The sequence below is a fragment of the Lycium ferocissimum genome, chromosome 1 (genome assembly GCF_029784015.1).
Source record: "Lycium ferocissimum isolate CSIRO_LF1 chromosome 1, AGI_CSIRO_Lferr_CH_V1, whole genome shotgun sequence".
NCBI classification, from domain to species: domain Eukaryota; kingdom Viridiplantae; phylum Streptophyta; class Magnoliopsida; order Solanales; family Solanaceae; genus Lycium; species Lycium ferocissimum.
The window spans coordinates 21,058,578-21,072,031 of NC_081342.1; the positions used below are offsets into that span (position 1 = coordinate 21,058,578).

At 38.0% G+C, this 13,454-nt stretch overlaps 1 protein-coding gene across 2 annotated transcripts; it reads left to right on the top strand.

The window, feature by feature from the left end:
- The first annotated feature begins 7,349 nt into the window (after window positions 1–7,349).
- Window positions 7,350–11,094, top strand: LOC132051976 (small ribosomal subunit protein bS16m/bS16c-like). 2 transcript variants are annotated; one of them, XM_059443281.1, is made up of 4 exons: window positions 7,350–7,387; window positions 7,420–7,598; window positions 8,397–8,442; window positions 10,662–11,094. In XM_059443281.1, the coding sequence occupies exons 2-4, from the start codon at window positions 7,466–7,468 to the stop codon at window positions 10,858–10,860; spliced, it is 378 nt and encodes a 125-aa protein (XP_059299264.1). In that variant the 5' UTR covers window positions 7,350–7,387; window positions 7,420–7,465; the 3' UTR covers window positions 10,861–11,094. The 2 variants fall into 2 exon arrangements, with proteins under 2 accessions (XP_059299264.1, XP_059299253.1); XM_059443270.1 differs by having other exon boundaries at window positions 7,356–7,598.
- Window positions 11,095–13,454: the final 2,360 nt, after the last annotated feature.

Here is a 13,454-nt window from a genome sequence, read left to right on the forward strand (position 1 = left end):
TTTTTAAGTCGCGGAGTAGTGGTTTATGTCCGGGTAACGCGTGATTGTGATTCTAGTATTGTTTTGCAGTGGATTTTAGCGTGGATATTGAGGATATTGCTGTCTTAAAAAGAAAAAAGGAATGAATCTTTCTCTTTTGGTATTATTTAAGGCTTATTTACGGAGACAAAGTCATCAAATAATTGTGTAGTAAGTTGGTTAGTTATGGAAGTTGGAAAACAGCGTGTGGTAATGTTTTATGGTACATATTGGTGTTGGAAATGATGTTATTGATGTTGGTATTGTTGTTGTTGTTGTTGCTGAATTGAGAGTTCGGGCTAGGCATATAAACGGGGGAAATGCTTAATTTCGGCAGGATATAAAATAGTTTGACTTGAAAGCTTAGAACAAATATACTACGATGAGTCTAACGATTGTGTGAATCCTCTTAAATGTAGACTTGCGAGCTTGGACGAATAAGTGTAGATAATTGGAGGAGGTCGAACGGGTATGTTAAGGCTCGTCCCTTTCTTTCAAAGGCATGATTCCTAAGTTATGATCCCATAAATGTCTTCATAACCTCCTTGTTTTCAAAAGCTAGAAGTTCATGACTCTTAAAGCTTAGCATGATGTTAAATGAACTATGTTCTATGATGACCGTGACGATGATGATGATTACTGTTCTAGTAACTCCGTAGCTATGATTTGAGAGCATTATGAGATTGCTGAGCCATTCCATGAATCCCTAGATCTTACTTATTGTTGATGGTCTCACCTCATGTTATTCGTTCCTTCGAGGTGAGATGTAGCAAAGATAATAATTCTATTTCCAATGTTATCTAAGTTCATGATTCTCAAGGTTCCCGTGACATCGTCGATTTCATCCTACGATGGTTAATCCTTCAGGAATGATATGATGATAATGGTAAAGCCAATGATGGTGTTGATTTCATCTATGTATTTTTTTAATGTGTGTGTATGTATGTATGCATTGCATCCCACTGATCAACTGGGGATAACACCGAGTCCCGAAAGGGCCGGGTAAGATGACACCGAGTCTCGAAAGGCAGGGTAAGATGACACCGAATCCCGAAAGGGCCGGGTAAGATGACACCGAGTCCCAAAAGGGCCGGGTAAGATGACACCGAGTCCCGAAAGCACCGGGTAAGATGACACCTAGCCTACATGACTGGGTAAGATAATACCATGCAAGACGCTATGTGTATATATATGTATTATCGTGCCTTAATGGCCGGGCAAGATGCTATATATATTATCGCGCCTTAATGGCCGGACAGGATATTAAATATGGATATATATGGAAAAGTCTTTTTTTTAAAAGCTAAGCATGCACGACATTCGCCTTAAAAGGGCATTTAGAGGCACAAGTTGATCTCTTTTACATTACTTTATCTTCATACGTTCATTATATTATTTTCCATGTTCGGTATCTCTTACTATGCTACTATTCATGCCTTACATACTCAGTACATTGCTGTCGTGCGCGTTCTTTCTTGTGGACGGCGCGTTCACGCCGCGGTGTGGATAGACAAGACGAGGATCTTTCATCGTAGTTTGCCTTCGGTACCCGGTTATGGTTGGTGAGCTCCACTTCTTCTGGGCATTGCAGTCGGATGTATATACGTTTGTATGATTTTTGTTCGGGGCATGTCGGGGGCCCGTCCGATTGCATACTTCGATCATGTTCGCCTAGAGGCTTTGCAGACAGTTCCTATGTATAGCTTCGTTATGTTCTGTCGGTCGTTATATTGGCATTGTGGGTCCATTGGACATATATTCATACATGATATTACGTTCATATCTAGCCTTAGCCTTATTTTTTCATTCGAGACATAGAGAATACAAGTTATAAGTTGGTTCGCTCGGTTTCCGTAAGATGCCGGGTGCCAATCAACACACACGACTGCTTTTCATTCTTAGTCCCGGGGCTCCTAATGGTAGCAGAAATGTCCTAGTCGCAATTAACCATAAATACTTCAGTTATCGGTCTCTTTAAAATCCCCATTTGTCAACCATTAGATGATATCCCATAATAATCACACATAACATAAGGAGTTTCAATAAGAAGACCCATATACCTGTAATCGGCCTATCCTGGTCCTGGTCTTGGGAACTGTGAAGTGAAATATATCCCTTTCATCATCCTCCCACCTTCTGCTCGTCTGACCATCCTCATCTGCCCCATCATAATCCAAAGGATACGAATACTCTGGCAGCTCCTGATTGAATGAAGGCCAAGACAAAGGGCTAACTACCTCTGTAACACTTACACTCGTCGCTGCTCTGACGTAATACTTAATCATAGGAGAAACTGGAGGGACCAAATGCAGCGCGACCTCGGGGAGCTTCTGCTCCGGTGTCTCATACGAACCCTCGGACGGGGTCCGTCTCGCAGCTATCCTCGACGGATCTCCTCATGCGAAGTCACGAGGATGCGGAGGAGTCGTCTCAATCATCTACTCAGAAGGGTCTGACTCAATGGAGTAACCAAGACTCCTCCTAATCTGTCCTGGTATCCGTGGTTCAGAGTCCACGCTCAGGGCCTTCCTTGCACCCCCACTATCAGAAACTGTCCTTTTCATCTATATCAATCTGCACTTATCTACAGGAAAAGAGGGTCAAGAACGATTTTTCCTAGACTGGCTCTATTGCACGATCTAAGATATAAAGAAAGGTCAATGGTTCCTAAATGCCTGGTAATCTCCTGTTTATAAGTGTGGCGCGCTTCACACCCATAAACAAGACTCTCTTTTGGATACGGTTTATAGACAACCCTAGGACGGAGGCTGCTGCGATACCAGCCTGTCACAACCCGAGCTGATGAGTCATGACGAGTGCCCGACCTCTAATGACCAAGCACCCACTAAACTCGCACGGACCTCCTTTTGAGCAACGGGGTGGCCCATATATAATTTATAAACGAGCTATACTAACTCACCGTAAGATTAACACAATAGACTGCTGCGTCGAGAACTCACGACCAACATATATATATACACGTACGTGCGGGGATAACGGTGCGAGCCGACTGAGGCGCTTACGGCCTGTTGTACAACAAAAATAAGAGCCGAACGGCTACACACATCCTAACTATATACAAGCGTCTATATAACCTCTATAGAGCACGAGTGTAGAAAGGACGGACAAGGCCTTGTCATGCCTCCATATAGACATGTCAAAATAGCATGCAAAAGGACGCACGACTCCGAACCAGTGGAGCGCGGCGGCGCTGTAGCTAAATGGATGACCTAGAAATTTGAATCGCACGTAATACACTTTGAGGGCATGAAAGCAGCGTCCGCAAGCAAATGGACGTTAGTACGAAACGATGTACCGAGTATGTAAGGCAAACCATAGCGGCCCGAGCCCAGAAGACACACGATACGGAGGCCAAAGAATTCACAGAATATCCCTCTATCTGTCTCAAATGAAATGCAATACAATAGCATCATATATCTCACTGACCAAGTGGTCAGGCAAATGTAAAATCTCACTGACCCATCGGCCAGGAAAAATAATAATGTCTCACTGACCAAGTGGCCAGGCTAAAGAAAATGTCTCAACGGCGTGAGCCGAGCATATCCGTCTCGGCGGCCGTAGGCGGTATATACGTCTCGGCGGCCCGTGAGCCGGGCATATCTATCTCACTGACCCGTAGGCCAGACATATCTGTCTCACTGACCCGTAGGCTAGGCACATCTGTCTCACTGACCAAGTGGCAAGGCTAAAGAAAATGTCTCACTGACCAAGTGGCCAGGCTAAAGAAAATATAAGTATATCATGCATATGCTGAAAAATACTGATACTATAACATGTCTCTGTCTCTCTATAAATTCAAGGACATATGGAGGGAATATGGCCCCTCAAAAAGAATAACATAACACTCGAAAACTACCTCAGAAAGAATAATATAACACTCGAAAACTATGCGACAATATGACAAGCTCTACTTTGACAAATCTCTATTCATAAGGTTCGTTACAATCTTACCACATATGGAATCATGCCAAGAAAAGAAGGAACAACCTTAACATACCTGAAACTTACTTCTCAACTTTCCAACCTACTTCCTATCTTGCAATCTACATAAGAGCATTCGTAGTCTTGTAATCTACATATAAAATAACTCATACTATTGTTAGGTTTATCGTCATATGCTTGTCTTAAGCCTTCAAATTAATCCTCTTAGAATCTGCCAAAATTCGGGCAGCATCTCCTCTGTTTATATCCCTAGCCCGAAATCACAATACCAACAAAACAACAATAATAGCAACACTAATATCAACAACATCATCATCAATACCAATATACTCAATAAAACATCCCACACGATGTTTACCTAACTTCTCAACCAATCAATCGACTTTACAAAGCTTTAGCAACTAAATCTCCATAATACGATTCATAATATCAATAGTAAAGAATATCCTTACCTCAATCAAGGGTGGAAAAGCTTGAAATCTTATTTATCTTCAATAGATTCCTTCGTCCCGTCAAGATTTGATGTTTAAAACAAGAACTGCAAAACCCTATACGCTTCCCGAGCCTCCTATATAGTCCCGTTACTTTAATCCACTCACAGAATGATCCTTTAATGTTCCTTGGGTCTCTCAGATGGTTTTTGGTTAAAAGGAGTGGAGAAATGAGGCCTTAAGACCATATTTTGGTCTTATATTGAAGTTGAAAGTCGGTTACCGCCGACTTAAAATTAACCCTGCGCGACCGCGCTTAGAAGTGGCGCGGATGTGCTGGGTTGTCTGACGCCCTTCTGCCTGTTCGCGCCTAGTGGTGGCGCATTCCCGCTGACCAAACCTCTGGCCTGTCAGCCAGAATTGTAACGTCCATAACTCTTTACTCCGATGCCATATCGACGAGTGGTTTATTGCGTTGGAAACTAGACTTCATGAACTTCAACTTAGCAGGTTGATTTTCTTCAAAATCTTCATATACTAGAAGATATTCTTTCCCCAAGTTGGTTCATACTTTGTCGTTCAGAGTAACGCTCATCTTCTTCCAAAGTCATACTGACGCAACTTCTTCAACTCATTTCCTTTTAGGACCTCCCGGTATTCCTTATGTGCATCCTTTACTCCTAGAATATACTCAATAATGCTCCGCTCCTTATATTCCAAAGTTGTTTTACTTAGTCATAGTTCAACATACTTACATTAAAATTTGATAAGTGCTTCTGCGGAAGTACGGAGTGTAACACAGAGGTTGCAAAGTGGTCTAAATACATGTTAAGTTAAAACACATAAAGCTAAGCACAAATATATCTAAACCTATAAATCAGACTAACATGACTTAAGGTTCGGGATTATAATCAAGTAGTTACAAAACCTCCATTACCACTGGACTGAACATGATTAAGCATACAATACATGTTTGGGCAAACTACAGATTAACTAAGTAAGATTAAGCATAATAGACAACTACAAATTTGAACTAATCCTATGATTAACTAAAATCAAGCATGATTAACAGCTTCAAATCTAAGCTAACCACGTGATTAAGCAAAGCTAACTAAGTCAAACAGAGTCTATAAGCATATTATTTGATAGACAATAACACAGATTAACTAATCAGTACTGACTAATCTAAACTATACTAACATGCTTAAAGAAAATACTGAAACTACACATACATAGCTAACTAAGCAAGACTAAAAATAAACTAAGAACACAAATAACACATAAACACATGGGCAAACAAGAAATGCAAGAAAATAAACAAAAGGAGAGAAAATCACCTTTTTCGTGCCGCCTTGAGGTTTGTCGAGTTTGAAATTGGAGACCTCTTTATCCTCCTTTCACCTCAAGCTCAGTCACAAACGAGAAACAAATAAATTTAAAACTTAACTATTCTGAAAAAAATTAAAGGTTTCAAAGAAAATTGCTAAAACCCTAGGTATTTTCAGATTTTTTTTTGTGAATATCTGATGGTATTTGATTTCAGGTCTGTCTAAAATGGTAACAATGGGGTTCTTTATATAAAACCCCAAATATGAAACCTTTGCCCTAAATTTCGATGTGGGATAATCAAACTGGGGGAAAAACCCTCTTGGTTTCCCCCTCAAGTCACCCATATCCAATGAAATTCGTGGATTTAAGAACGAATACAACAAAACCCGTTAAGAGTTCAGTCCTATTTGACCGATAATTCGTAAAAGAATAAAGAAAAAGAAAAAAGTAATACCTCGTTTGGTGGTGTACCGACGGAGAGAGGGTAAAGCATTAATTGTTTTACCCGAAATAGTCAAGCAACAACTGCATAAAGCGAAAGCAAGTGGACCCTTTTCCATTTTCACGCCGATGACCACGAGGAGAGAGAGAGTTAGAGGAGTGGCGACTTTAGAGAAACCCTTTCTTTGCACTTAAGGGGTCGTTTGGTATCAACTGAATGGGAAAAGAGGGCTATTACCCCTTTTATCTTTTGGCTTGAGCCAGGTCATGGTCTTTATTGGACCAGGCCTAGTTAATTTTTAAAGAGATAGGAAAATGGCCCTTCATATATATCTATATACACGTGATATGCATGTATACACATGTATATCCGTGTATATGCATGAGAACCTGACACTTATTTTAATAACTGACCATAATTAAGAAAGATCAATTAATTTAACCCCCTTAATCATGGTCAACTTAAGATTAATTAACCAAATAATCATGGCTAATTAAGCAGAGGGACTTTAATTGCGAACGTAGCCTCAAATTAACCTTGACCTATCCAATAGGCTATTTCAATCATGGCTATATTCGGCTTAATTAAAATAAAAGCTAATTGCATTTATGACCTAATTGAACTTCAACCATGAATTTGGTTGTTTCAACCATGGACAAAATTAACTTAATTAAACAATTAAGGGCTAGTTTTTTGCAATAATGGCCTTAATCGGCTCAAGCAATTAAGGACAAAATTTAAACAATTAAATAAATAATTATTTTAAACTATTTCCTTGATTAAAATTAGCAAATATATCATAATTGTTGCAAATTAATTTCCAAATGATTTATAACATTATAGAAATTATTTTACCAAATAAGGATGGTAAAATATTATCCAAATAATTTTATAAAATTATTTTGACTTTTAAAAATGCATATTTCCCTCCGTTTAATATTTAAGGACTCTGGGTAATTAAAATGAATTAGGAGAAGTCAAAAATTAGGTGTTAACAACAGAATTACACCTCAAAAAATTATATTAAACTTTAAAAATAAATTAAAAATCGCAAAAAATACAAAAGTTGTACCTTTAAATATGATTTCCAGCTTAATAAAGTAGATAATAAAGAAACTGTTTTGAACTTACCCTCAAACATAGGGGACCACCATTTATGTCATTTTCGAAAAATAGATCTTTCGGGGAAAAGAGAAAAGCAGCGGTGTTTGTCCATGCGTATTGCCGGATTGGGAGGGAAAAATCGTCACAATTTGCAGCAAAGAAGAGGCAGTGATTAAAAATGGTGGTAAGATTGCGGTTATCTCGTTTTGGTTGCAAAAACAAACCCTTTTACAGAGTAATGGCTGCCGATAGCAGATCTCCCAGAGACGGCAAACACTTGGAAGTCCTTGGTTACTACAATCCTCTCCCTGGTAACCTCTATTTTGCCTATTTTTATGTGTATCACTCAGACATATAGAGGTTATGCTCTTAATTAGACAAGGTTAACCCCTTTTGAAATATGTGAAGATTTTGCTGTTGTCATGTGCAATTCATTTATTTCATTTTGCTTATTAATTTGTTATATTAGTCATTTCACCTTACTTTGGATGAACCCCATTTGAAAATTGTCATCTTTCAACTTAGGGTGTGTTCTCTATGAAAGAAAATGTTATGTAGGAAAATAAGTGGGTTTCTTACTTATTTTCTTGTGTTCGGTATGTACAGCAAAATATATCATCCTAAAAAGCATTTGTATATAGTCTTGACAAATACTATGGGAAGTGGGGGTAGGGTGTGGGGTGGGGGTGAAGATGAGGTGGGTTGGAGGGTGGGGAGGACACAATCAATGTGGAATGCTATTCGTGGAACTTGTTTTCTCTACTTCAATTAGGGAGGTCATTTCCCTAATTTTTAAGGAACATGTTTTCCAAAAATTTTGACCCACAAAACATGCGAGAATTGGAAAACATTTTCTGTTTTCCTCCATAAAACACATCCTTAATTTTCTCTTCTTTTAACTGATCGATTTTGGGCTGTTATCTAGTATTGTATAAAGGTTTTGTTGACAGAAACCTTAGTTGTTGAATCTTGAATTCAAAATTTTGAGTTATCAAAGAACTGTATTCAATTTAGGCTGGTAGGGATATGTAGTCCTTCATAATAATTTTATGAAGGAATATATTTGTTGAGGTGCTGATGAATATCTTGTACAATATTCTTTTGTACAGGTCAAGATGGCGGCAAACGGATGGGTCTTAATTTTGACAGGTTAAAGTAAGTAAATTTCCAAACTTCTTGTTAACTTGCTTTTGTTATCATTCCCAATTTCATGAGTTCCATTTATAACTTAGAGATTCTTGAATTGCATTTTCACTCTTGTTAAAGTTCAGATAGGGAGGACAGGTTAAAGGGTTCTGTAGATACTAGACAAAGATATATTAATCTACTTTTAGTTCATGTATCGTGCTTTTGTTGTTGTCTGACAAAGAATATGGTAAGACTACTCAAAGGTGATAAGACTACTCAAAAAGGTAATGATTCAGTTGCTTCTGCAGGCTGTGGAAGGCTGGAAGCTCAACATTGGTATAGCTTTGCTATTTTGGCAAAGCTTATTTGATCTACAGAATCATTGAAATTTTTGTATCGGTATGAATGTGAACGGTTAAGGCTGGTTTATAGCTGTAGGATCAAGAATAACAGTGTAGTCACAAAAATCAGATTTTGCTAATTTGCTATTTTAAATTTTCTGTTCATCTGGTCGTTAGTCCTTCGAAAAGATTATAGTTGTCGTATGAATTGGCTGAATATGCTGCCGAAAGCAGATTGCTGTCAGATGCATATGCCTGGAACAGAAATAAAACATGTACAAAATTTTCTCATTAGCTGCCTCTAAAGAATGAGTGAGTGTGGAACAGGGAGCTGACTGAATGCAGCAATTTAAAGTGTGGGGAATTTCTAGGGTGACTGTTGCATATATATATATAAGGAAGCAATTTAAAGTGTTTTGGATAATTTCTAGGGTGACTATTGCAGATACGAGGGAGCAACCAAACTATTTGAATTGAGTTATCGAGGAAATTGTGTGAAAAAGATGCAACTGGATCTAAGGAGGTTATGGAGCAATAAAAATTATGTTGGCGAAAAGGCAAAGATAACAATTTCAATTGAGATTCATTGAACATATCTAGTTGTAGGGACAAGAAGCATTATACTCCCTCTGGATCAACAAGAGTGTCCACTTAGCCCTTTTTCCTTGGATCAAAAAGAGTGTTCACTTATCAAATTAAGAAAGAATTAACCTTATTTTTTCAGATTTGCCGCTATTAAGTGCTATGTGATCAAATCTCAATATCTATTGAATTAGGGGCAGTTTAGTCAAATTACCCAATTTTTTTTTTCTAGGAGTTAGTATTTTCTTAAGGGGTGGACACTCTTCCAGCAGATAGGGTTTGTCGTCTTTAAGTTGTAGGAATGATGTTCTACATTCACAATAATAATTGGTTCTCTGTGGTACTGTAAACCTCGAGTGACAATGATCGGTTAGAACTTGCTTGGCTGCAGATGAAGCTAAACATTAGTGATCGTTGTGTTTGGTATAATCATAGATCTTATCATCTTTATTTTCTTGTTTATTCTGTTACTGTGAACATGGACCGTAAACATGATAAAATGGTTCATTTGTCGACTGGATGCAACACATAATTTAATAGTATGTATTTGTGGACTTGGTTTAGCGAATTAGGAGTGTGTGCCTGTGATTTTGAAAGGTTAATTATCACGCAACACTTCAAGACAGATTAAGAAATGACATTTGTTAGTTAGGATCTCTTTTTTCGCTCCAGGGACTCATTTTGGCTGGGTTAGGCAGGGACGGAGTTAAATTGTAGTTGGTATTTGTCGACCTTTTTCTTTAAATTCTTAGAAATAACTCTAGCACTGTGCTGCCGCATAAACTTTCTTGTTTTTGCTATTGTTTTTCGTGAGTCCTTCAAAGGATTAAGTTGATCACTGTTTTAGGACAGGCTTTAACATAAAGCAATTTCATGTAAAAAGCTCAATATATTTCCAAATAAAGGTGCAGTTATACAGATATTTGCAAAGTGATCCCTTGAAAGGACTGAAACTCCTTTCTAGTGTATATCAGATGACTTATGACCTATTAGCCGGTCAGGAAAAGGAAGCTCCCTATTACTGTAGGGACGATCACTCAAAGTGCTTGATCGCTGTTCATATTGATTCATATCAGACAGGAGCATAACTAATAATATGTAAATCCTGAAGCTGATTACCTGTTTCCTGTTTATGAGATTGTGGTCACTCAAGTTTTAGTCTTGCAAAGGTCCAACAGAAAAGTAGTGCTCAATTGGTTGTACTGTGACTTTGCTGTAGTTTTTGCAGGAACTAAAGTTGTAGGTTCTTACACTCTTAATCATCAGATAGCTGTCAGAATCACACAATCATGTATCCTTTACCTGGTATTTGTGGTTCTGCAGATATTGGTTATCCGTTGGTGCACAGCCGTCAGAACCAGTTCAACGTCTTCTTTTCCGAGCAGGCGTATTACCTCCTCCACCTATGTTGGCTATGGGACAAAAAGGCGGTCCACGAGACACTCGACCAGTTGATCCTATGACTGGACGCATCATGACACCTGAAAGTGCCAAAAGTGTCAATCCAGAAGTTGGTTCTTAAGTTGACGAAGACAAAAATTAGAATCTGACTAGTTGTATTTTATACAACTTCTACGCTTGCCCGATAATGTCCAATCGAAGCTTTCTTGGTTATATCCTTTCAATAATTGAACTTGCTCTGATACTGTTTTATCTGTCATTGTGCTGTGCAAAAGTCATTCGCTGCTTAGTTCCTCAGTATACTCTTATCAGCACCTCTGTTGCAGTAACTATTACTAACAGTTTCTAGATTCAATCTGCTTTGCATATAAAATAGAATTATTCAGAATATTGAAAGGCTGGAGAGCTGAGCCAATATATATATATATATATATTTTTTTTTTATGACATGAGAACTCGCAGCCGCTGCCTTCGGTACGCGTAAAAGAAACCTGCTCTGTGCAATAGCTCGCAAACCACTTTGAGGAGAGGTAGCACACTAGGCAAGCCCCGTGCGACGATTTCATTCGGAAAGAGCAAATCCCCTATGCGAAGAAGATTTTAATTTTAAAGAGATTTCTGTAGTTGAACTCTGTAACCTTTTGGGTTTATTATTCTAGTTACATATTTTAAAGTGCAGAACTGAATAATTTGTTGGCATGTTATGGTGATGGGGGGCACTAGGAACAGATTCAACCATTTTACTCTGTTTCCTGCTGGCCTAAACAACCTTAAGCAAACTCATGGTTTAATAATCTCTATGTGGCTTCCCACGGCTATGTGGTATGCCAACTTTTGCCATACTGGCCTAAGGATTTTTAATCGTCTTGGAGCCCAGAGAGGGCCTTAGTTGTAGTTCCTTTGCAGCTATCGGTCTTTTTGCTCAGAGTTTAAAGAGGTTCTGGAGCTGTCAATCTCTGGTCGTGGTAATACTGTAATTTGACTCAGTACATCATATCCATATAACTGATCTCACAAAAGTCGTACATATTTTAGCGGTCATTTTCTGCTCCCGCATCATGTAGCGGGTTATATGCACATCAATTTAGAGTTCCTTGACCCAAGCCTCTGCGGAAACTTTGACATAGATCCTTAACTTTAAGATGTTCAACAAAAGTCTATTATTGCAGTGTGGGACTATGTCTAGTTGCATTATCATCCAGGGTAGTCCTGGAACATGTGTTACGCGTATTTTCTTCTGGTTGCTGTAAACCTTGACAAAAGCAACTTCTTTGGCAAGTTCTTTCTGTCACTAATATCAGATGGTTTCGGGAATACCTGTTTTGTTGCTTCAAGTGTTGTCACAATCCTGATAATTTTTTTTCTCGAATGAATTTGATGAACCAGAAGGTGGTCCAGTTCCTTTTCTCTGGTTATTACCACAGTTCTAGTAGATGCTACAAGTATAGTTCTGGTGATGAGGTAAGTGGGGTCTTTCTAATGTTAGCTTCACTCTCTCCCTTGTGTCAGCAGCACAAATATGTGCCATTTCACTTGCTGCCGATGACAAATCCTTAGTCTAGTCTGATGTGAAAGTTGAGGCTCCTCATGCGACCGTGATGTCGAGAAGAGGATGGATCTGAAGACTTTTAACTTTTATCTTGAGAATTGTCATCACTCTTCTTTTTGCAGCCAAATAACCTCACCTGAAATTACACTAACATTGAACTATTCGCCAACTCTTTCATTGCAAGCGGGACAGGAATAGATTCTGCTTGGGGTGGCTTTTCAATGTTCTACCAAGTACAGTCACTCTAGATGGGCACATTTTAATCGTAAAGATGTCTCCATTTTTACAAAGAAAAAGTTAAAGAATATTTTTTTTATAACAATAGCCTGTTGTAGTAAAGGAACTCTGGGAACTTCACATGCATGTTCTGATGTTCTGTGTTCTACTCTCGATTGGTCATTTTCTATTGCAATGGAATAGGATTATGAAGATTATAAGTAGTTAGTCAGAAGAAATATATAGTACATATTTATAAAGTATAAAGCTACCACAGCTGAAGGAACACCTTGAGAAGACACATGGCTCTGCATTGAAACAAAGAGATCAAGGGAGTGATTAGTTTTTATACATTAGCTAGCTCTGTAACAAATTGTTACACTAAAAACTCATTATTAATGAAAATATGGTAAATAAGTTAGCCGTTGAGAAGTCACCAATATTTGTATTGTTACTTAAGAAGTTAGTTGTAATATGTTGATCGAAATATTTTGCTTCGAAATGGAAACCTGGCGTTATCTTTGGTTTCATTTCGAAATTCTTGTCACTAGAAAGTGTGGTGAACGAGTTTTGGAACTCATTTGAAATGAAAATAAGACTAACATAGAGGTGAAAATTCCAAGGGGAAATGGTTGAATATAGCTTTTTAACGATTTGAATTTTAAAAAAAAAAATGATCTTGAAAATATTCTTTGTGCATTAATTTCAAATTGCTTGTGTGTAAAAATAACAATCGCGTGTAAAAAAAGGAAGACATAAAATTTAAAATAAATTTGTAAAGATTATCAAAACAATTGATCAACGAGATTATGAAGCCATCAGTCTACTTGGTATGGTATGTTGAGAAGTCCATATACTCCTTGAAAATAAAGGAATTTATCGATAATAAAAGTTTCGATGTTTACACTTCTTGATTTATGATTGCAATTTTTTCCTACATGCATTTAGTA